At 43.7% G+C, this 25188-nt stretch overlaps 1 protein-coding gene across 2 annotated transcripts in view; it reads right to left on the bottom strand.

Annotated features, from left to right (window-relative positions):
- Positions 1-25188, bottom strand: part of abcf1 (ATP-binding cassette, sub-family F (GCN20), member 1) — a 58274-nt gene that overhangs the window by 15752 nt on the left and 17334 nt on the right. Inside the window, exons 9-21 of one of the 2 annotated variants that reach the window (XM_052043572.1) lie at positions 25005-25085; positions 23977-24063; positions 21509-21604; positions 20108-20221; positions 15662-15784; positions 13566-13666; positions 9907-9992; positions 8814-8953; positions 7792-7940; positions 6529-6612; positions 5428-5552; positions 2033-2145; positions 910-1081 (exon numbers count right to left, since the gene is read on the bottom strand). In XM_052043572.1, coding sequence (XP_051899532.1) covers positions 910-1081; positions 2033-2145; positions 5428-5552; positions 6529-6612; positions 7792-7940; positions 8814-8953; positions 9907-9992; positions 13566-13666; positions 15662-15784; positions 20108-20221; positions 21509-21604; positions 23977-24063; positions 25005-25085 — 1471 coding nt within the window. The remainder of the gene's footprint in view (positions 1-909; positions 1082-2032; positions 2146-5427; positions 5553-6528; positions 6613-7791; positions 7941-8813; positions 8954-9906; positions 9993-13565; positions 13667-15661; positions 15785-20107; positions 20222-21508; positions 21605-23976; positions 24064-25004; positions 25086-25188) is intronic. The other variant, XM_052043573.1, reaches the window with a different exon arrangement.

The raw sequence follows: 25188 nt of genomic DNA, 5'->3' as shown, positions 1-25188 counted from the left end.
AAAAATCACAAAGAGCAGGGGTCCCAGAACAGAGCCCTGCAGAACACCACTGATCACTGACCTCCAGGCAGAATATGCTCTGTCTACCACCATACTCTGTCTTCTATGGGTGAGCCAATTCTGAATCCACACAGCCAAGTTTCCCTGGATCCCATGCCTGACTTTCTGAAAAAGCCTTCCATGAGGAACCTTATCAAACACCTTACTAAAATCCATGTACACCACATCCACTGCTCTACCTTCAATGTGCTTTGTCACATCCTCAAAGAAGTCAATCAGGCTCGTGAGGCACGACCTGCCCCTCACAAAGCAATGCTGACTGTCCCCAATCAGCCTACGCTTCTCCAAATGCCTATAAATCCTGTCTCTAAGAATCTTCTCCAGTAATTTGCCCACCACTGAAGTAAGACTCACTGGTCTGCAATTCCTAGGGTTATCCCTACTCCCTTTCTTAAACAAAGGAAGGACATTTGCCACCCTCCAATCATCTGGCACTACTCTTGTGGCCAGTGAGGATACAAAGATCATCGCCAAAGGCGCAGCAATCTCTTCTCTAGCTTCCCGTAATAACTTTGGATATATCCATCCGGCCCCGGTGACTTATTGATCCTAATGTTTTCCAATAGTTCCAGCACATCCACTTTCCTCATGTCGACATGCCCCAGCCTATCAGTCTGTCAATCAGATAGGGTGGGGGAAAAAGGACAAGATAAGGAGATCAGCCATGACCTTACTGGTGTACAGTGTTTAAGGGACCCAATGGTTTGCTCATGCTTATTTCTTAGTACGGAAAGAGGGACCTGCCCTGGAGAAAATGGTGCATGAGAGAGGGGGAGGAAATATTCCAGGCAACCTTCCAGAACATTTTGCCCCAAGGGAAAATTTTAATGGAACTTTTCATTCTCTTACCATGAAGTCCCAGGATAGGGGGGCTCAGCGGAGGTGGATTCGGGAACGTAAACTTCACTGTGTATTCCCGAGGCCTTTTCAGAAGCTCGGGGGCTTCGTTCGACTCCTCGTCCATGTTCTTTTTCCGGCATTTCTGCTGTTTGCGTGTTAGTGCCTCCTTGGTCTGTTTTTCCTGCAAAATAGAAACCATTTGCTTGAGAAGAAAGCTCAAACACACACACACACACACACACACACACACACACACACACACACACACACACACACACACACACAGAGTGATGGGTGCCTGGAATGCGCTGCTGGGGGTGGTGGTGGATGCAGATATGAGAGAGGCTTTTAATAGGCTCTTAGATAGGCAAATGAATGTGCAGAGAATGGAGGGATATGGACGATGGGCAGGCAGAAGGGATTAGTTTAATTAGGCAGAATATCATAGGCCAAAGAGCCTGTTCCTGTGCTGTACCACATTCAGCTTTAGAACATGGACGTAGTTGCACGCACAACTTCAGCAGCTCATTGTTCTATCTACTGAGCAGACATAGCATTTGTGCCTTCAGTGGTCACATTACCCAATGAAGCAGTACAGCCTAACTAGGGAAGGCGGCACCATCATGCTCTTTACTGAGGAGCCAAAGAGGCTGAAAGAACAATTCCTGTTCTTTTAATAAAAATAAAAAATGCTGGAAACTCAGCAGATCAGGCAGCACCTGTGGAAAGAGAAACAGAGCTAACACTGCAGGTCAAAGACCCTTTGTTAGAACTCTGTTTTTAATTTCAGATTTCTAGCATCCAGTTTTTTTTGATTTTTATCCTTTTTAATCCACACCTTTCACTTGAGATCCAGGTTTAAAATAAGCCCATATGATATGTATTTAGATTTTCAAATGGCCTTGGATAAGGTACTACATTGAAGACTCGTCACTGAGATGAGCCAGGATAGCAAGCCACAAACTGAATTGAAATAGGAGCATGGAGGTAAAGGCAAAAGGTGGGAAAGTGATCCACAGTGACGAGACCACAGTTCACAATTTACATTAAAATTTGGTGTCAAATCACAAGTACAATTTCTTCCACCACAAAAAGAATTGTCAACCTGTAACACTTCACACAAACCACTTACTGCTTGCTTGGTCGACTTGCCGCCTGCCTTTAGATCTTTAAGTCTCTTCTCTTGTTTCTCGTAGAGTTTCAGCTGTTCTTTCTGTTTCTGCTGGTACATCTTCTTAAAGGTATCTGAAAAGAGTACAAGGCATACACGAATGAAAAAAGGCACAGAACTTCTCAGAGTCAGTATACACTCGAGAGAGAGTCAGGGGGTAGAAGTGGGTGTAGTCACCATTACTAAGGAGAAGGTGCTTGGGAAGCTGAAAGGTCTGAAGTAGATAAGTCAGCTGGACCAATGGACTACACGGTTCTGAAAGAGGCCGCTGAAGAGATTGTGGAGGTATTAGTAGTGATCTTTCAAGAATCACTAGATTCAGGAATGGTTCTGGAGGTCTGGAAAATCGCAAATGTCACCCCACACTTGAAGGGAGGGAGGCAAAAGACAGGAAATTATAGGCCAGTTAGCCTGACTTCAGTATGTGGTAAGATGTTAAGAGTCCATTATTAAGGATGAGGATTCTTGGAAGCTCATGATAAAATAGGCCGGTCAGCATGGTTTCCTTAAGGGGAAATCTTGCCTGACAAATTTGTTGGAATTCTTTGAGAGAGTAACAGGCAGGATAGACAAAGGAGAGTCAGTGGATGTTGTTTACTAGGATTTTCAGAAGGCCTTTGACAAGGTGTCGCACATGAGGCTGCTAAACAAGATAGGAACTCATGGTATTACAGGAAAGGTTCTGGCATGGATAGAAGATCGGCTGACTGGCAGAAGGCAAAGTGTTGGCTCCAGGATCTATCCTGGGCTCAACACATTCATGCAATCATGAAGGCGGCACGCCAGCAGCTGTATTTCATTAGGAGTTTGAGATTTGGTACGTCACCAAAGACTCTTACAAGTTTCTATAGATGTATGGTGGAGAGCATTCTGACTGGTTGCATCACCGCCTGGTATGGAGGCTCCAAAGTGCAGGATCGAAAGACCCACAGGCACAACCCTCCCCATCATCGATGACATCTTCAAGAGGCAATACCTCAAGCAGCAGCATCCATCATCAAGAACCCTCACCATCCAGAACATGCCCTACTCCCATTACTACCATCAGGGAGGTGGTACAGGAGCCTGAAGACCCACACTCAACGATTCAGGAACAGTTTCTTCCCCTCCGCCATCAGATTTCTGAATGGTCCATGAATCCATAAACTCTATCTTTATGTTTCCAGTAGTGGGAGAGTCTAGGACCAGATGGCACAGCCTCAGAATAGAAGGACGCCCCTTTAGAACAAAGATGAGGAGGAATTTCTTTAGCCAGAGGGTGGTGAATCTGTGGAATTCATTGCCACAGACAGCTGAGGAGGCCAAGTCATTAGGTATATTTAAACTGGAGGCTGACAGGTTCTTGATTAGTGAGGGTGTCAAAGGTTACAGGGAGAAGGCAGGAGAATGGGGTTGAAAAGGAAAAATAAATCAGCTATGATCGAATGGCAGAACAGACCTGATGGGCTGAATGGCCTCATTGTGCTCCTCTATCTTATGGTATTACATACACACACGATTGTTGGTCGAGGCAGGAAGGAGTACCCTTCCAGGCCACAATTCATACCTGTTACTGAAGATCAGCACCACACAAATTGATGCTGTATTGCCTGGAATAAGAGGGAAAGGCATAATCTGCCAAAGAATTCTATGAATTCTCTTTTGAGCTGGGAGTAGGTAGAGAGCAGGCAATTTCTTGACTTTTGCTCTTCTAGAATGTCACTGTTGTGTTAAATATCATGGCTGTTCAAAGCTTTACTTTGATTCAACTGCAACCATCCTCTGACTCTCCCAATATTAGAGTTCCTTTCACCAATACAAAGAGATGCATTTACGTGGCGTTTTTAGCTTTGTGGAAACTGCTCATGTTACTGGGCGGTTCACTAAACTTGGACATCATGGGAGAAAAAAAGAGACCGAGAAAGGTCAAAAGAGTATGAAAGGGAAGAGAAAAAAATACAAATTAAATATGAAATTCTAGAACTTGGGGCCAAACAGAAGACAAGGCTAGCAATAATAGAGTGAAGCAAGGATGCACAAGAGGCCCCAGTTAAAGTCTGGACCAGAGATGATAGAGATAAATGGAGGAAGCAAATTAGTGATCATTCACTTACATCATAATTCTGTTCATGCAATCATTCACACACCACTTTCAGTTACTGAGATTACATTGCACCCTCTTTCGTCCCATTGTTACTTCAATATTTGCAGCCTAAGTTGTAAACTGCATTGGTGCTTTATGCACCTCATAAACCTCATGTGTGGTGTTAAATCATGCGCAGGGGCACTGCCCAAAATGAATGGCTGGTATGGCAATTCCAATGCACAGGAACACCAGAGGCCGCGGAGGGTAGTGGACAGCAGGCGATGCCTCAAGGCGGCGGCATCCATCGTCAAGGATCCCCATCGTCTGGGTCATGCCCTCTTCTCGCTGCTACTGTCGGGCAGGAGGCACAGAAGCCTGAAGTGCCACACCACCAGGTTCAAGAACAGCTACTCTCCTGCAACCATCAGGTTCTTGAATCGACCGGTGATTCAAGGCGGAACACTACGGACCACCTCCTGCACTAACCTGGACTTGTCTTCTCCTTCACTGCCTTGTATAATTTATACTCGTGTTGTCTGTACCTGCGTGCCTCCGATGCTGCTGCAAGTTTTTCATTGTACCTGTATCTCATCGTACTTGTGCATATGACAATAAACTTGACTTGAATTCTACTTTCCACTCCTCCCTTTTGGAGATACTGCCTTTTTCTGGCTGACTAACCGTCTAAGTAGCTATTCTTGATACATGATCCAAGATCCAGTTCGTATTGCTACACCTAACACAGGAAGCCAAAGCTTCTGTTAAAAATTGCTTGGAAATACTGATCCAAATCCTGCCCTGATCCTTCACCTGATCACAGCTACTACAGCTGATCACTGACCAGCAATTGAGACATCACATGCTTGAAACAATTTATTTAGATTCAACTCCCTTCCTCAGAATGACTTTCGAAAGTCTTCTGCTGGAAAGCCAAACAAAAAAAAAATGAAAGCAGCTTCTGCAAGGAGCAAACATGTTTCCAGCTTTTGATTTCATTTTGAGCATTTTGCTTGGTTTCTCGTTCCTAACAGTCACACTTACAACTCTGCTCATTTTTCCTGATACTTTCCCTTGTTTGTAAACTCTTCACTTTCAACTGTTATTTGAGCCTACAGCCGGGATGAAAAATGTTTGGTTAATTATTTTAAAATCAATCACATTCACTGCAAGATTATCCTAGTAAATAGTCTTTGAGTCTCCACCAATTCTAAGAACACATGCATATCCCCTCAACCATTTCCCAAAACTTATACTTCAATGCCCAGCATCATTCTCATTGTGCATCACTTACTGTAGTTCCCCCTGTAGTAAAAGAGCTTCTGCATGTCCAGGTGAATGACATCCGTGCAGACGTCATCCAGGAAGCCCTGGTCGTGGGACACGATGAGCAGCGTCTTCTTCCAAGTTTGCAGATAGCTGGCAAAGAGAGATGGAAGGTAAGTAGATCTCAAAAGGTACGTGAACAGAGACATACAAAGGCCGTCCCTGGTACATTATCAAGTCACAAACATTCTCTCCCTCCCACAGTTGGCACTACCCCTGATCTTACCAGAAAGTAACTAGGTCTATTACCATTGGTAGAATCGTGTGGAAAGAGAAAATAGTAGAATCGTGTGGAAGAGAGAAAGTGATGCATTTACCCCCCCCCTCAGAATCTGCTTTAAAATTAACAGATGCATCAATTTCATAGAGACTACAGACAAACATAGGATTTGGGAACAGTCAGATTTGCCGCAGTTCAAGAAAGCTTGTGTTTATTACATGCTGCAAATCAACTTTATTTGGACATCTGAAGCAAGAAAGGTGCTCGACCATTAGGAGAGAGCCTTTAAACAAACTTCAAGTCATGTTAATGCAGCAGTGCGTGTTCCGAACATCAGAACTTCTCTAAAAGGAGATTTGAATAGAGTAGATTTTTCACTGGTCGGGAAGGAACAGTATCCATGAATGGCGTAACTTGAATGTCAACTTTAATAGGTTCCTCTGCCAGTGCTGGGGTGAGAGACCAAGGATGCAGTGCCTATGCCACATTGTGCCGAAGTGAAATCACTCCAAAGTGTCAGATAATTCCAGATCTGTGCCCTGTCCTCGATCCAAAGAGGACCAAAACCAAGTGAAGCGAGTTGGCAAGGTAACTCAACCACACCAACAGGGAGAACCTCCTGTTCTAGCGCCTACGGTTGTTGGATTGTTTAGCTTCAATGTGCAAGGTACACAATTTAATGGATCACCAATATTCTAGGTGTGACTATATTTGAAATAGACCCCTGTCGCCTACTCAAAGCTTCATGGTTAGTTGATCCAAGTCTGAGGAAGCTTTGAACATTCATTTGAAAATTTTAAGCAGAACTGACTCTCCAGGTCATGGACTCAATACAGAAATCAACCTTACTTGTTAAGCCAGATGACTGCATTAAGGTCCAGATGGTTTGTGGGCTCGTCCAACATCAGTAATGTGGGCTCCATGAACAAGGCTCTAACATAGAACAAGGACACCATAATAAGGACACAGGCACAAAGACAACTATTTTACATTGATCTTCTTGTAAAACAATCGAGCAGTACAACTGGTTTATAGATCAGCTTTTCATGTAACCCCCAGACAAAAAACAATTCTACAACCACCACTATTGATCTTATAGAAGTGTATTGACTGGTGTATGAAATCATGAGGGGCACTGATAAGATGAATGCAGAGTCCTTTTCCCCCAGGGAAAGGAAATCAAAAATGAGAGGGAATAAGTTTAAGGTGAGAAGGGGAAGATTTAAAAAGGGACCTGGGGGAGGCAAGCTTTTCCACAGGGTACATGGAACGAGCTGCCAGAGGAAGCAGTTAGAAACATAGAAAACCTACAGCAAAATTCAGGCCCTTCGGCCCACAAAGCTGTGCTGAACATGTCCCTACCCTAGATATTACTGGGCTTACCCATAACCCTCTATTTTTCTAAGCTCCATGCACCCATCCAAAAGTCTCTTAAAAGACCCTATCGTATCTGCCTTGGGGTTTTCCTTAATCCTGCCTGCCAAGGCTTTCTCATGTTCCCTTGTTGAGGCAAGTACAACAGTATTTAAAAGAAATTTGGACAAGTACGTGGATAGGAAAGGTTTGGAGGGACATGGACCAAACGCGGGCGAATGGGACTAGCTTAGGTGGGCATCTGGGTGGGCATGGATGAGTTGGGCTGAAGGGCCTGTTTCCATGCTGGATGACTAAAACAACACCAGCAGGATTTGAATCTGCGCAGAGCAGCCATTTAGTTCCATAATTAGAGAAATCCCATTACACAAACTGAGGAGAACTTCGGTAGTTTCTGTTCTGCAAGCGTGGAGTGCATGCCTTGATCCATGGAAGCTTTGGTGAAAACCAACCTCCCTCAGCTATCCTGAGGTGCAGCATCGTCCCTCATTTATACAGGTAGGTTAAAAAGTTTAGAGGGACATGGGCCAAACAGCACTAGCTTAGATGGGCATTTTGGTCAGCATGGAAGAGTTGGCTGAAGAGCCTGTTTCTGTGCTGTATTGCTCTATTACTCTGTTCAAAGACGCAGCGCCCAAGTGGCCCTCACTGACACCCCCCCCCACCCCATCCACAGAAGCAGCCTTTCCATAGCATGCACCGTTCCTTCATTGTTGGCCCTCTTCATCTTGTCCTTACCTAGCCAGTGAGACTCGCATTCTCCAGCCTCCAGAGAATTTCTTGGTGGGGCGATTCTGCATCTCAGGAGTGAAACCCAAACCAGCCAGGATACGGCGGGCTTTGGCTTCTGCAGCAGCAGCACCGGTAGCACGCAGCTCCTCGTACACCTGCAGACAGACGTGGTGGGATCATGGTGATGGGAATGTCACTGAACGTCAGGGTAGTAGTTAGACTCTTTTGTTGGAGATGCTCATTGTCTGGTGCTTGTGTGATGAAAGTGTTACTTGCCACTTATCAGAACACATCTGAACTTTTATCAGGTCTTCTCGCACACAGGCATGAGCTAGTTTTTTTTCCCCTTACATTGTGCAATCATCAATGAACCTTCCTCACTTTTTATTCTCTGATAGAAGGTTGGCCATTGATGAAGATGGGCCATGGACACTACCCTCAGGCATCTGACTGGCTGTTCAGCAGAACAACAGTGACACAGCCCCTGTGGAAATTCACACTGCCACGTGCCTAAAAACGGTAGACAATGCAAAGAGGAAGATAACAGGAACCCCGAGAGCGACAGATTAACATTCCGTAAGAGATGACAAACAATGAGTCATAACACACACACACACACACTTCAGGTGTTGCAACATGCTGAGTTAAAAAGAATGAACGGGCTGAAGTTTTCCCCTTGAAAAGGGGAAGTAGAGGGCGATTTGATAGACTCCTTTAAAATTTTGATGTGGTTTGATAAACGAAACATTCCAAAACCTTTTAATTTTCAGGAAGATAAATACCAGAACCATAAATGTAAGACAGGAGCAGAAATAAGGGCCCAACAAATGGACTACTTCTACACTGCACATTATGTACCACGGCACGAGCCTGGCAACAGTGCACCATAGCAGCAGTGTTGATGATATGGAAGACCAAACTGGACTGGGTTGAAGAGCTGGCATTAGTGCTATATATCCAAGTCCTGATGGCAAAATGATTTATGTGAAAGACTAAATGTTAAAGTTGTCCAAGGCTTAAACACTCACCTTCTGCAGCCTTTCACCAGCGCGGTCATCGCCTTTCTCCAAGAGAGTCTGGAGCTGTCGCTCTTCTTCCAGAAGCTTTAGCCTCTTTGTATCAGCTTTCAGGACGGCATCGACTGCTGCTGTGTCATCGGCCTTCACCTCTGAGGAGAGGTCCCACAAAATTTATTAGATCAATGCATCACTCTTCAGTGGAGCTGAAAGTTTCTCATCAACAACTCCTTGCATGCCAAATCTTACAGCACTGCTTTCAGTTCTGGTTGCCCCATCATGGGAGGCTTTGGAAAGGGTGCAGAAGAGGTTTAACAGGATGCTGCCTGGATTAGATGGTATTAGCTACAAGGAGAGGTTGGACAAAATTGGATTGTTTTCTCTGGAGTGTTAGAGGCTGAAGGGAGCCCGGATAGAAGTTTATAAAATTATGAGAGGCATAGATAGGGCAGGCAGTCAGAGGGTAAAAATGTCAAGTACCAGAGGACATGCATTTAAGGTGAGAGGTGGAAGTCTAAAGGAGATGCATAGGGCAATTTTGTTTTTAAAATTACACAGAGCGGTTCTTGCCCGGAACAGGCTGCCAGGGGTAGTGGTGGAAGGAGATATGATAGTGGCATTTAAGCAACTGTTAGATAGGCATATGAATATGCAGGAAATGGAGGGATATGGATCATGCACAGGCAGAAAAGATTTAGTTTAATTCAGCATCATGTTCTGTGCAGACATTATGGGCCAAAAAGGCCTGTTCCTGTGCTGTACTGTACTGTTCTATGTATGCATCTTTTCTATCCCCACCCACTCTGGACTCAAGCTTCTACTAAAGTGACAGGTACCCCTGGATAGACTGTGTGATAAATACAGATCCTGTTGTCATTTTCATAAATGATCTGTCAAGAAGTATTGAACACCAAGTATGCAAAATGGCACCAAAGATGGCTAACACAGAGGGACATGGAGGGGAACCCAAACTTTATGGGAAAGGTGTTAAATGGATAATAAGGCCTGTCCATCCTACTCAAGATCCATGCAAGCACATTTTCTAGAAACACTATGGCCATGTTAATAAATGGAAGGGAGCCAGTGTCCATGGAGTTCAGCTTACCTTGCTCACAGAGGAGCACGTCAATGTTGGGAGGGATGTTCAGCACTCTATTCTGGATGTGCTTCAGCAGTGTTGTCTTGCCCTTACTGGGAAACAAGGGAAAACTTCAGTATAACGATCCACATTCTCAAGAATAGCTTGAGTTAAAAAAAAAAATGGGAATTTTGAGGGACAATGCTGCACCTCAGGATAGCTGAGGGAGGTTGGTTTTCACCAAAGCTTCTACGGATCAAGGCATGCACTCCACACTTGCAGGACAGAAGTTCCCCTCAGTTTGTGTAATGGGATTTCTTTAATTATGGAACTAAATGGCTGCTCTGTGCAGATTCAAATCCACCTGGTGTTGTTTTAGAGTCATACAGCATGGAAACAGACCTTTCGGCCCAATGCATCCATGCCCACCAAGATGCCCATCTCAGCTAGTCCCACTCACCTGCGTTTGGCCCATATCCCTCCAAACCTTTCCTATCCACGTACTTGTCCAAATTTCTTTTAAATACTATTGAACTTGCCTCAACTGCTTCCTCTGGCAGATTGTTCCACATACCCACCATCCTCTGTGTGAAGGAGTTACCCCTCAGGTCCCTTTTAAATTTTCCCCCTCTCACCTTAAACCTATGCCTTCTAGTTTTTGATTCCCTTTCCCTGGGAAAAAATGTGCTTTCACTTTCCCCTCATGATTTTATACATCTCTAAAGTCACCCCTCAGTCTCCTACGCTCCAAGGAATGAAGTCCTAGCCTGCCCAACCTCTCCCTATAGCTCAGGCCCTCGAGTCCTGGCAGCATCCTCGTAAATCTTCTTTGCGCCCTTTCCAGTTTCATAACATCTTTCCTATAACAGGGTAACCAAAACTGTTTTGATATCAATTAAGATCTGAACAGTACAAGAATGTTTGGGCCAATAAAAGGGTTACCCTACTTTAGTGCCAACTTCCTGCTGTGGAACATACCACAAGCTGATCAGTTTGTTAACAATCCGAAGAAAATGACTTGCAGCACGTTTCATATCCTTTGGATGCCCCAAGGAGCTTTACAGGCAATGGGAAACATACACAAGAAGGAAGAGGTGCTGGTTTCACCACTGTGCAATTTATGATTTGTATCCATAGCACTGCCTTTCCCCTCTTAATACATCTCATTAATTGAAATCTATCAAACTTACGTTTAAAATTAATTGACCTACTTGTGGAAGAAATATTCCAAATTTTTGCCATCTTTGGCATGCAATTTAGCACCCAGCTTCCCAGGCAAAAGGCACAGTTCCTGTCTTCAGATAATGTCCCTTTGCTCCAAGCTTTGCAACCAATCTGTGCTGCGTTTCTGGGAGCTCTTGAAGCATTTGCATTGGAGAAAATCAAGGTGGCAATTTGCACAGAGCTGGTCCCACAAACAGCAAACAATGCCTAGATCGTCCATGTTTGGAGAACATCCCAAGTCAAACACTCCAGCCCTTCTTCAAATGATGCCATGTGATCATATGGCACTATATGCCATATGTCCAAGGTAGAGGGGTGGGATGGTTAGGTTTTACACCTGTGTTAATAATGCACCACTCCTCAGTACTGAACTTCTGTTACCCTGATGATGTACTCAGTCCATTGAGCAGTCCAGGGATTACTGTACATGGTGCAATGGCTCTCTGTGCTCTTCCCCATAACATAGGAGGCAGCCATTTGGCTCATTAGATCTATACTGCCTCTTGGGGAGCAATCTCTTTAGCGCTGCTGCTCCTCTCCTTATTTCCCTACAGCTCTGCAACTTATTGTCTCACACATGCTCATCAACTCCTCTTTGACCCTTTTTGCCAGAAGCCAAGATCCTTACCAGCATGTCTTTGGGATGTGGGAGGAAATCAGAGGAAACCAAGTAGTCACTGGAATAATGCAACCTCCACACAGATAGCACCGGTGGTCAGGGTTAAGCCCAGGTTGCTGCAGCTGTAAGCAGCAGCTCTACCTACTGCACCACTATGCCACCATCTTTCGCTACCTGTAACCCATGAAAGATCCATGGGAGTAGCACAGCAGCGCAACTAGTAGAGCTGATGCCTCACAGCACCAGAGACCCAGGTTCAATCCTGACCTCGGCTGCTCTCTGTGTGGAGTTTGCATGTTCTCCCTGTGACCACGTAGGTTTCCCCGGGTGCTCTGGTTTCCTACCACATCCCACAGATGTGCGGGTCAGTAGGTTGATTGGCCACTGTAAATTGCTCCTAGTCCAAAGGGGGAGATGTAGAATCTGGGGAGGATTAAAAAAAAATTAGATTAACCTAGGGTTAGTGTAAATGGGTGGTTGATGGTCAGTATAGACTCGGTGGGCAGAAGGGCCTGTTTCCATGCTGGTTCTCGCCTACTCTGTGCAACTCTGCACAGTTTTAACTTGTGTGCCAGTCACAGCTTTGGGAAAAAAAAAGGTACAAAATTTGCAACTCTAGTGATTTTGGGATGAATAAGCCAAACAGATGGATGAAGAAAAGCAGACCATCTCAAACTATATCACGTTTAAAAAATTAGGAGTGGTACTGTTGATCCTTCACTTAAATTTGAAGATACTTGGAGTCCATTTATTCAATATTTTCGCATGATATAGATCCCTTTTCAATAACTTTCCAATTTAGAAGAACGGAGTTGACAACATAATATTGCTCTGTTTCTACTGAGAAATTTCAGTCCAGTCTTTTTTTTTTCCCCATCTTTTTTAAAATTTTTTTCCCCCCAGTTTGGTTTGATATATTGTTTATAATTTTTCTTATTGATTTGGGGATTTTTTTTCCTTTCTTTTATATACACAATAAACCTTTTTCTTTCCTTTCTTTTATATTATATTCATTTACTAAGAGATCATGGGAGTTAGATTTTTTTTATATTTTACTATTCTTTATGATTATCTATGCCATGATTGTTCTCCTGATCTCGTTGTACTACATGTACAAACATCGATGTTATATATTAATCTATTAATTTGGAAACTAATAAAAAGATTGAAAAAGAAAGAAAGAAAGGCAGACCATGTTAACCACATTCACTGATCTGATCAATAAAATTACTTGCAAGAATCTTTTCTGCTGTCAATTTAGATTTAGCAGGAACTTATTTAACAGAACGTTTTAGGCAGGATTTGCCACTTAGGAAAGGAAACAGCCTCTCGTCTATGTAGAACAACTATCTGGGAGCAGATAAGGGGCAAAAAAGTAATCAAAGTAGCGGCTTTGTATAACAATTGATAAGCATTTGAAAAATTATTTTTGCTCATTATGTCAAAATATATCTGCATCTCAGATGTAATATCCTCTCCACATCCGTGCAAAGGCAAGTAGTTATTTTCGACACAAGCATGTAATAGCAGGCTTGCATTGTTTTAGAAGGTTGACAATTTTAAATGGAATGGACAAGTTGATTTTTTTTTCCCAATAAACTGAAAAACACTTGATAAGAGTTAAGGCTGTTAATGGGGACACAAGAGACTGCAGATGCTGGAATCTGGAGCAACTCAGTGGTTCGAGCAGCATCTGTAGGGGGTGGGGGGATAAACGTGGAATTGTCTGCTTTTTGGGTTGAAACCCTGCGTCAGGACCCGCTGAGTTCCTCCAGCAGATTGTTTGTTGCTTAAGGTTGTTAATGTTGGACAAGTTCTCAAAGAGCCCCATTTTCCCACTTACCCGTTAGGTCCAACCAGACCATATCTCCTTCCAGCTACAATGTACAAGTCAGCATTGATGAACAGTTCTTTCCCATGAGCTGAGATGCTGAACCTCTCCAGCTGAAAAAAAACACGGCTTCATGAAAAATAATGCAAGTTTACAGCAAGGAACAGGGGGTTTGGGTGGTGTTGAAGATGAGGGCCGTACAGCAACAATGATAGGATTATGATAACTACATAAAGCACTCACGCTTTAGTGCTAGCTTTGTTACCCGAACACCATTTAATGTACTTCAGATGGGTAAAAGCAGTTACCGCTAAAATCTCTCAGCTTACAATTGTCCTTCTTCCAAGCTCCTGAAGGAGAGCAGGAGCCCTACAGGTCCTTGCAAAAAATTCCCAACTTTTATGCAAGCTATCAGATATTAGCAGTAATGCAGTCAAGTCCACGCCTGCCTTGGTGGCTTTCTTATGTATACGTTCCAACAGAATTTACCATACAGTACCATCAGCTTTCCCCCTTCTATCCAATTGTTACCCCTTCACACAAGCACATACCTGCCCTTGCTATATTGACATACAATGCTACATTTAAGACAAGATAGCCTTGAACCTGAACTAGATGTCATCGATATATAGGTGGACGACGGACTGCGAGGGTGATACAATGGGTGCATGTCACCCTCAATTGACCTGTACCTTCCTGGTCTATTTGTGCTGTAATGAAATAGGCTCAAGTGCAAGAGGGAAAATTGACAGCGGCAAAATGAACAGAAAAAAATCAAACCTAAAAAGCAAGAAGTATTTCCCAAAAACACGAATGAGAGATTCAGCTATCATTTTAACTGAACTTTGGAAAGGGATAGAAAATTCTCAATTTTAATTATATCAATAATATCTCAAACAGTGATGAATCGGAGTACAGGAAGGAGATAGAGAGCTTAGTGGAATGGTGTCATGACAATAACCTTTCCCTCAATGCCAACAAAACTAAAGAGCTGGTCACTGACTTCAGGAAAGGGGGCAGTGTACATACACCTGTCTACGTCAATGGTGCTGAGGTCGAGAGGGTTGACAGCTTCAAGTTCCTGGGACTGAACGTCAACAACCTGTCCTGGACAAACCACGTGGATGCCATGGCTAAGAAAGCTCACCAGCGCCTCTACTTCCTCAGGAGGCTAAAGAAATTTGGTTTGTCCCCTTTGACTCTCACCAACTTTTACCGATGCACCATAGAAAGTATCCTATCAGGATGTATCATGGCTTGTTATGGCAACTGCTCTGCCCAAGACCGCAAGAAGCTGCAGAGCTGTGGACACAGCCCAGCGCATCACGGACACCAGTCTCCCCTCCTTGGTCTTCACCTCTCGTTGTCTTGGTGAAGCAGCCAGCATAATCAAAGACCCCACCCACCCGGGACATTCTCTCTTCTCTACTCTTCCATCGGGTAGAAGATGCAGGTGCCTGAGGGCACGTACCACCAGACTTAAGGACAGCTTCTACCCCACTGTGATAAGACTATTGAACAGTTCCCTTATACAATGAGAAGGACTATGACCTATGACCTCACGATCTACCTTGTGACCTTGCACCTTATTGCACTGCACTCTCTCTGTAGCTGTGACATTTTACTCTGTACTTTTTTTTTACCCGTACTACATCAATGCACACTGTACTAACTTGACGTAACTGCACTGTGTAATGAATTGACCTGTAAGATCAGTTTGTAAGACAAATTTTTCACTGTACCTCGGTACAAGTGACAATAATAAACCAATACCAAAAATTCAACACTGTTCTTATCAATTGGCAGCCATACAAAATCTACACTCGTGTACTTGTCAGGCAACTAATTAACCAAGGGGATTTGAGAGTCCTTGGCTTCTCCTGAGCAACAAATCTGTCCTACAAGGTGTTGTAGAGAAGTTGTTCTTCAGACTTCCTATCCCGCCCACAGTCTATTCCAGCAGATCGCCCACCAACTGGACTCAATTGGTAGCATCCCTGGTACAGGACGTGATGTATGTTTGCCTCGCGCTCACATAATGAAGTCCAGCGCAGTTTAGAGGTCCCACCACCCTCGTTTAGTGCAAGACCAGAGTTCATAACAGGTACCTTAATATCTGATGCATTCTCCAGCATGGCTTGTCTTGATGATTGCTCAGCTTGTGACACAGAGAAGTCACCCTCAGCATCATTTGAAGCTTTCAGTGTGTCCACTTGCCGCTGAAATTCCATCTGAGGAGAAGGTGAAAAGAAACAGAAATGTGGACGTTAAGTTTTATTGGAATTGATATTTCAAGTTTAAAAAAGAAATCGATTCTGGAGTGACTTTCCTGGCTTTAAGTTATATTGGCTTTATCAACAACTAAGTAGGTCTCTGAAACTGACAGTTTTAATAAGGAGACACTAGAGATTGCAGATGCTGGAATCTGCAGATGGTCCAGATGAAGGGTCTTGACCCGAAACGTCGACTGTCGATTTCCCATGACAGATGCTGCCTGACCCGCTGAGTTCCTCCAGCAGTTAGTTTTAAGTAATACAATGGTTAAAATTTATTGATCTTTGCACAAGTTAAAGTGCCAACCTGGGCATTACAGCAAAACAAGAAAAGGTCAATATTCCTCTGGAAATTTCCACATTTATGTCATTCCCATGGTCAGGGAAAAACACATGATGGGGAACAACTCAGGTTTGACTTAAGATCTGTAGTGACTCAGTCGGCATTCTGGTCCCAGGAAAGGAGGAAATTCCCCCCCACTCAGGATTTCCCCTCCACTCTCTAGGAACTTGTGCTGGTATTTAAATAAGCAGACTCAGAAAACACTATGCTCTGTATTTATTCCATCTTCTTAAATGATAGTGACTGGAGTGGGGCTGGGAATTTATGACTGTTTATGGACAACCTCATAATCGTTATGAAAAGATTTCCTTCAGGTTTACGTGCACAGGCAAAGGATGTGAGAAGAACACAGCCAAAATGAACATTGAGATTTGAAAGGCTTAATATTGACAAATAAATGATGCCACGCTGACAGCCTGGACTTCACATCAAGGCGCAGGGGAAAATGCCCTTGGATATTTGGGGGAATAGAAAACAGGATTAGTGTAAAATGCGTGGCTGATGGTCAGTGTGGACTCAGTGGGTTAAAGGGCCTATTCCTATGCTGCAAGTACACAATGACTCCAAGTTAGAGTTTTATGCCCCTGTGAATCAGCAGTTTCTGCCACAGATGAATTAGGAGAACAGCATTTATGATTTACAGCAAAAAATAAAAACAAGGTCCTGGTGAAACTCAGCAGGTTGGGCAGCAACTACAGAGGGAAATGGACAGTCGACACTTCGAGTCGAGACCCTTCATCTGACACACTGCGTTCCTGTTTGTATATTTGCTGTAAATCATAAATGCTGTCCCCCTAATTTATCTGTGGCAGAAACTGCTGATTCATACAGGCATAAAATTCTGTAATAGACTTAACATGCCTGAGCAAGGACCTGGGCTCACTGTAACTTGCCTCCTGCCACAACAGGTTGACAGCAGATGCAATCTCACTGGCTCTCCATGTGGCTTTGGAGCACCTAGACACTGCAAGACATATGTTAGGCTACTGTTTGATTACAGCTTGGCGTTCAACACCATCATTCCCTCAGTACTAATAACCACGCTTCAAAACCTGGGCCTGTGTACTTCCCTCTGCAACTGGATCCTCGACTTCCTTATCAGGAGAGCACAGTCAGTGCTGATCAGTAATAACATCTCCTCCTCGCTGACTATGAACACAGGTGCATCTCAAGGATGTGTGCTTAGCCCACTGCTCTACGCTTTACACTCATAACTGTGTGGCTAGGCACAGCTCAAACGTCATCTATAAATTCGCCGATGACACCACTGTTGTCAGTAGAATCTCAGATGGCAATGAGGCAGTGTACAGGAGTGAGACAGATCTGCTGGTTGAGTGGTGTTGCAACAACAACCTCGCACTCAATGTCAGCAAGACCAAGGAACTGATTGTGGACTTCAGGAGGGGAAGTCAGGAGAACACACAGTCCTCATTGAGGGGTCAGCGGTGGAAAGGGTGAGCAGCTTCAAGTTCCTGGGTGTCAACATCTCAGAGGATCTATCCTGGGCCCAACACATTGATGTAATCATGAAGGCGGCACGCCAGCAGCTCTACTTCATTCGGAGTTTGAGGAGATTTGGTATGTCACCAAAGACTCTTACAAATTTCTACAGATGTACAATGAGAGTATTCTGACTGGTTGCATCACCACCTCGTATGGAACATCCAATGCACAGGATCGCAAGCGGCTGCAGAGGGTTGTAGACCCAGCCAGCTCCATCACGGGCACAACCCTTCCTACCATCACAGACGTCAAGAGGCAGTGCCTCAAGGTGGCAGCATTCATCACTAAGGACCCTCACCACCCGGGACATGCCTTCTTCTCATTACTACCATCAGGTAGGAGATACAGGAGCCTGAAGACCCACACTCAACGATACAGAAACAGCTTCTTCCCCTCCACCATCATATTTCTGAATGGTTCGTGAACCCATCAACACAAACTCGTTATTCCTTTTTTTTTGCACTATTTTTGTAATTTATGGTAATTTTATGTCTTCGCACTGTACTGCTGCCACAAAACAAAATTTCACGTTATACAAGTCAGTGGTAATAAATTTGATTCTAGTTTGTTTTTTGCTCCAGGTTACAGCATCTGTTGTCTCTTGTGTCAGCATTAATGCTTTGATTGTTAAGCTGCATAAAATTGATCAGTTGATAATTAAGATTTACATAGTGTGAAAGACTTGTTACTCTATAATCCACTTCATAACGTCAGTATTCAGAAAGTGCTTTATGGCTAATGAAGTACAGTAAAACTAAATATCTGGCATGCCGGGATTTCGGTATTGCCAGATTAGCAAATTTTCAAGACTATTGAATTTTATTCGTATTAATACCTCAACATTTTTAATTCACTTAAGATGTTAAATAGTATCATAATAAATTTCCCAGTGAACCAGGCAAGTTCAAAGGAACTGGGGCCTCAGCACATCAGAAGAGAGCGCAGGAAACATTACCTGGTACATCAGATGCCGAACCATCAGGACTTTCAAAAGGTGGGAGAGCAGATTATCAAAGTTTTACTGTACTTTTGAAGCATGGTCATAACTGTAATGTAGGAAACACAACAGCCCATTTGTATTAAGCTAACTACCACACACAGCAAAATGGCCAGGTAATCTATTTGGAGACACGAATTAAGGGAAGAACACCAGCCAGCACACTGGAAACAACTCTTCTTCAAGAGGATCCTTCAAGCCAATTTGGCAGCAGACAGGATTAGTGACTCCTCCAGCAGAGGACACCTTGAGATCAAGTCTCTGGAGTGGGATGTGAACCCACAACCTTCCAATTCAAAAGGGGAGATCTGCCCACTAAGCCACCACTGACAATATTTACCAGAATAAACTAGGCAAAATTCCAAAAGATCGGAGTTTTTAATCCATGGATCATCCTTTTACCAACACTTGATCAAATACTCTGTAGAAGACAATGGGAAGGGAGATCTGGTGAATAAAGGGTTACTCTCTCTCTACTGGTAAACAGCTTGAGCCAGCTGCTCGTGAAGCTCAGCACTCCTTATCAGCCAAGCTGAGTTCAAGGCCACAAGGAGGGTTGTTTTTGACTAACTGTGAAAGATGTGTTAACCTGTCTGGCTGCACATAGCAGCCTCTGCTTGACCAATGGTAGCGTGAGCCGGTCAAGCATACCCAAATATGGGTTGGTGGACACCCACCGGAGAACAATGTATTTAAGTTTGTTAGCACCCTGTATTCCTGGAGTCGGGCCATGTGCAGGGAAGAGCAGAACTGACTGTTTGCTCGCTCCTCCATGTACCTCCACTCCTGCTAGCATTAAACTAATAAAGCATTAATTGTAAGTTCTTTCGTTCTGCTGTTGTCTGATTTATTACAGAGCACGGGTTGACTTTCACAACCCCAGGGTAAAGACTGCAAAGTATCAATGGGGAAAAACAACCCTTGCTCCAGCCTGGTACTTACAACATTCAACACTGCTGCAGAAGCAGATCCCTCTTGCCTTCGTATGAACACAAGATCCAGGATGGGCAGGAATGCATCATGGGTGCACAACCAGATTCACCCGCAGCACCCCCGCAAAGTCACAGTCAAACTTGAGTAGTCATTTTGTATGTCAGTTTTAATTTGTTTGTTTTTCCTCCAGATCCCATCCTGAAGAATTCAGTGTCAGGAGCTCAGGAGTTTATGAAAGAACCAACTTTAGGCAGGAAAATGATCCCATGAAACCAAAATTGCCCCCCTGCCTGAAGTGGCCACCACTGAACCACACTGGCATCACGTAAAATGGCAAAGAAATCACACTCTTGGTAGCTAGTAGACATGCAACTTCCTGAAGACAAAGGGTTAATTACATTACTGAATGTCATCACTCCTTTACCCTTAAATGGATTGCAAATTTTGCTTAGGACTGCAAAACAAAAATAATTAGCATTTTGATAAAACAACTTGTAGCTTTTACCTGTTTCTTCAATTTCTTTTTTTCTTTCTTGCTTAAATTAGCATATTTGTCATCTGCCACCTTTTCCTTTGCTCCCTTTTCATCCTCCTCCACGTCTTCCTCATCATCTTCATTCTGCAATATTAGGGAGCACAGAAAGATCAGCCTCTCTCATCCAGTGGACGAGTACGTTTTATACCAAAACTACTCTCACAGGTAGGGATCAACGTCCATTCTAATCAGCTCCAAATGCAGGTGGTGGCATATCCTTTCCATGCCAATCACTCTGTTTAAAACAAATTCCCAGTCCCTGGAAAATTGGTTCGTGTGATCTCAAATGTACAATTTCCCTCTTTTAAAGTGCCGAGCCAAGTTCAGTAGCTTGAATGGCTAGATAAAGGGTCAGAGCTCTCCCCACACCTCCACACCAGCATGTTCAGGGCACTTGGGAGTTGAGTTCTCAGTTATCTGCACAGAGCAGGAAGAATGAGATCATCCAATGCATGCAGAGACAAAACCAAACCAGAAAATAATGGTTAATAGGAACCACGTTCAAGTGTTTGTCAACACTCTGCCAAAATAACATCAGCAGCTGGATTACTGAATCCCTTTATTTTCTTACATCATTGTAGGGGAAAATAACTCAGTCCCAGGTAGGTACAGTAGCACAGTGGCTAAACTACTGGACTAGGAGCCAGAGCTCTGGACCACTGGCCCAGGGACGCGAGCTCGAGTCCCACCATGGGGCATCCAAATTTAAGCAGCTAAATTAAACAAGAATTTAAAAACCTGGTCTCTGAATTCTCCCACTTCAGGCAATCTGCCCCCACATCCCCCCCCCTCCCCCACGCTTCTCTTCTTCCCTTTCCTAGCCTCCTTTCTCTCTGTCCTTCCCTTTGACCCATCCCCCGGTGGGTCTGCTCTCCCCTCCTCCTATCACTCTTACCTGCATCTACCTATCACCACCCTGTGCCCACCCCGCCTCCCCTCTTTTGTCCACCTATTACTGCTCTGCTTTTCCCTCCTATATATTGGGCTTCCCCTTTTCCTATCTTCAGTCCTGAAGAAGAGTCCTGACCCGAAACGTTGACCACCTGCTTTTCTCCACAGAGGCTGCCTGGCCTGCTGAGTTCCTCCAGCATCACAGTGGTTTCCTGTCAACCATGAAACTGTTGGATTGCTGCTAAAGACACCATCTGGTTCACTAATGACCTTCAGGAAAGGAAATCAGCGACCTTTACCTGGTCTGGCCTATATGTGACTCCCACCCCACCAATATGGTTGGCCTTTATTCTGTTTCCTTAAATCAGGGACAATTAGAAATGGACAATAAATGCTGGTGCTGCCAGCAATGACTAGGTTCTGTGAATGAACAAAAAACTGCACCGTCTTTAGTCTTGCATCAAAGCTCAATGTTCTAACCTTAACTTTTGCTTTGCCTTTATGACCCTCCTCTTCATCCTCTTCCAGCTCCTCTTCATCATCCTCCATATCCAAGGCACCAAAGGAATTTGCAGGCTGTTGGAAAGCACAAATTAATTTAGCTTTTATTATGGTCAACCATGCAAACTTGCCACAAGGAAGATTGCCTGATGTTCACTTTCTAAACACAAGCACACATGTATATGTGTAGGGCCAATAACCCCCAAGGAACTGATCTTTCCTTTCAAATTTGATGGCATAAATCACTTACCATTAATTCTTTAGTTCTTAAGCAATTCCTTTCATTAAAATGTCGGTACTGGGTTACTGTCCCCTAACAATTTTCTGTATACAAACTCAACCAACCATACGAGCACAAGCAGTCACAATTTTTTCTGAATTCACTTGAGATTTGCACACTTGCTTCCTTTTTGTTTTACCCAGTGTACTGAACACAACGGTTGAAAGACCATCAGAAATTAATGAGTGAAACAGCCCCTCAAAGCTATGTTCAGCCATTCACCAAGATGAACTTCCAAACCAATTCCAGGCATACCCTATTCCCTTTTTCCTTGTTAAGCTTACTGCACAAGAATCTATGGACTTTAAGCTTGCATATACTTAACGCTAGCATTTACTGGCCTCTGGAGTAGTGTCATGAGATTGTTTGAAGTTGTTCCTTCTCAGATGAAGATATGGGCACGAAGGATAATGATGATCTCAGTCTCTCTCAGACCAGGGAAATGTCTACTTGAGTCCAATAACATATAATGAGATTACCTGCCTTCCTTCTATCTCCATTTTACTCACTCTCTTATTATGAGCAAGACTTTACCCAAAAAGCAACTAAGGCAACCTTTGCAGTATGATCCTTCCCCAAATCCTACCCCTCCCCAACATCACCAAGGTACTTTTCATTTCCTGAACAAGGTCAAATTGTTCACCATACTCCAGGTGTGGTCCCAACACACAGAAAACGCTGGAGGAACTCTTCCAGTCAGGCAGCATCTATGAAGAGAAACAAATAGTCGACATTTCGGATCAAGACCCTTTATCCAGTCCTGATGAAGGGTCTCAACCCAAAATATCAACTGTCTATTTCCCTTCATAGATGCTGCCTGACCTGCTGAGTTCCTCCAGCACATCTCATGTCTCAGGTGTGGTCCCAAGTAGTCTTCTATAATTGTAGTTAGACTTCCATACTCTCACAATTCAACTCACATGCAATAAAATCTGATACAGCATTTCCCTCGTTTATACATTTCACAACTACGTTAAAACAAAACTATTCTTCCTGTCAAAGTAGATAAGGTTATTTTGGTGGGGTGGGGGGGAGGAGTGATTGACATTCCAAGTCGAAACCTTGCATCAGAACTGATGCAGGCTTCGACCAGAAGAATCAGCAATTCCTCCTCGCAGATGCTGCTCAACCTGCTGAGTTCCTCCAAGAGATTGTTTGATGCTCCAGATTTCCGGCACCAGCAGTCTCTTGTGCCTCTAGATATCATACTTCCTACCTAGCTCAATCCTATCTTGGTCTCAACCCCATTTTTCCTGCTTGCTCCTCACACCTTTGTAGTGCAAAATGCCTCAAATATTTTCCGTGACGACTTCTCCACAGCTCTCTAGAGCAGAGAATTCCAATGACTCACAACCCTGAGAGAAGAAATTCCTCATCTCAGTCCTAAATGGACAACAACTTATTCTGAAGCTACGCCCCTAGTTATAGAGAGCTCCACTAACAGAAAGCATTCTCTCAGCATTCACCTTGTCAATCCTCCCCAAACAAGGAACAGTTCCCACCATCGCATCAATGAAAGTACATCTAGACTTTCCCCAACCCCACAGACTACTTGGGATGACCATATGTATTTTGGAAGTTGCCAATAAACTACTAGGGTCCTCCACCAAGGAAAGATCAGTCACTTTAATTGTTAGTCTTACTGATCCATGATGGGAAACAACACATCAGAGATTCAGCTGTTAATTTCTTGCTCCTGCACAGATGGGGAGAAAGGGGACTTTGAAGCAAGTTCAAATCTGTCACGGAGATGAACAGGATCAGGACGTTCTAAACAAGGAACGAATAACAAGATAACTCAGCAAATGCAAAGGTTGCCTGTTAGCAAGGGCAGGTACCACCACATTTTGCTACAGAGAATTAACAGAAGTTAGTTATCCTGCTTTGTTCAGTCGTGTTAATGCGCAAAACAAGTGACTTTTTACTTTCATGCACCTTATTTACCGATGGTTCACCAGCTCTGGCACTTGGAAGAAATGCACATGCAAGGTATGGGTGTTCCTCATCACTAGTGTGGGTCATGGCATCACCAGGTGCAAAGGTCATCAAACTAGACTAGGTGAGGCTGTCAAAGTTAGTTGGGAGTAGTTTAGTCTTGAATTACTAAGCACAGTAGGTTACGTTATGAAACTGTGTTTTCACTTCAAGCTCACGTCATTCAATGTACCTTTCCTTTCCCTCCCTGTGGCTTTGATTCTTCTTTATTCATTCCTCCTTCTCCGTCAATCTGCTTCGTAGCAATGGCACTGCCACCCTGCAGATGAGTAGCAGCAGGATGCAGTGTTACACTGATCAAGTAACAAAGCATCAGCCATGCATCAGCTGCAATATAACCAGACTATTTGGCTGCAATTCATATCATACATCACACCCACAATTCAAGGGGAACTCAAACTGGCCAGCTCGCCAGGTTATCAGGTCAATCTTTTCTTCACTGGATCTCCTTGGGCTCAGTAAGAGAATGAAAATCTAGCCAGACTACATCTTGCCTTCTCAGCTTTTGTCAGAGACCAAAACTGAACCTTGCTCATTCTACTTCAACCCATCAACTAAGCTTTCAAGAAGTTAGTACTGGATTGATCATGACTGCCATCACAGAGAGTGAACATGGATGGGTCTTTCATTCGTTTATTGCATTTATTTCATCCAGGTCAATGTGGGAGGGTGGAACCAAGCAGCAGAGTAGGAAGCCTATTGGTAAAAAGAAGTCCACAAGGATCCTAAAATACATCAAGACTCTTTTAGCAAAACTTTCCAAACTCAATTTCCACCAACTGGAGGGACTTCAGGATGTGAACATTATCACCATATCACATAACACCCTAACCTGTAGACCTATGTGTTATTTCAGCACTGCTGGGTCAGAATCCTGGAACTTACTACCTGGAAATCTTACAGGAGCACCTTCGTCAAACCGACTAAACTGCATAAATTCTATTCTTACATTTATTTTTAAGAACAAATAAATTAAAAGCTCAAGTAACAGAAATCTCCTCTCCCAAAGGCCCCTGTACCTAGAGTTTTGAGAACTATTCTTCTGCTCCTTCACTGTTGATGATAGGCGAAAGACAAGGGAAGTAAGATAGCAACATCCATCTTAGCCCTTCCATTAGCCTCAAGGCTTAGTCTAAATGGCAAATACTGGCCCACGCAAACTCTAATTTACATCAGCCACACGGTATCTGAATTTTCTACCTTTTGCTTTCCTTTGGTTTTAGAGTGTTTTCCCTTTTTAGTTGACTTGTCATCCTCATCTTCATCATCGTCAGAGAGTGCCTATGACAAAAATCACAGGGAATAGTTATAGTTAAATTTGCATTCAGAAAGAACCAATGTTTATAGACACACCCTGTATTTCCTCAATCCCATGTGGCACTCT

Source organism: Pristis pectinata, chromosome 34 (genome assembly GCF_009764475.1).
Source record: "Pristis pectinata isolate sPriPec2 chromosome 34, sPriPec2.1.pri, whole genome shotgun sequence".
In the NCBI taxonomy this organism is placed as follows: Eukaryota; Metazoa; Chordata; class Chondrichthyes; order Rhinopristiformes; family Pristidae; genus Pristis; species Pristis pectinata.
This window is presented reverse-complemented; position numbering and strand designations above follow the sequence as displayed.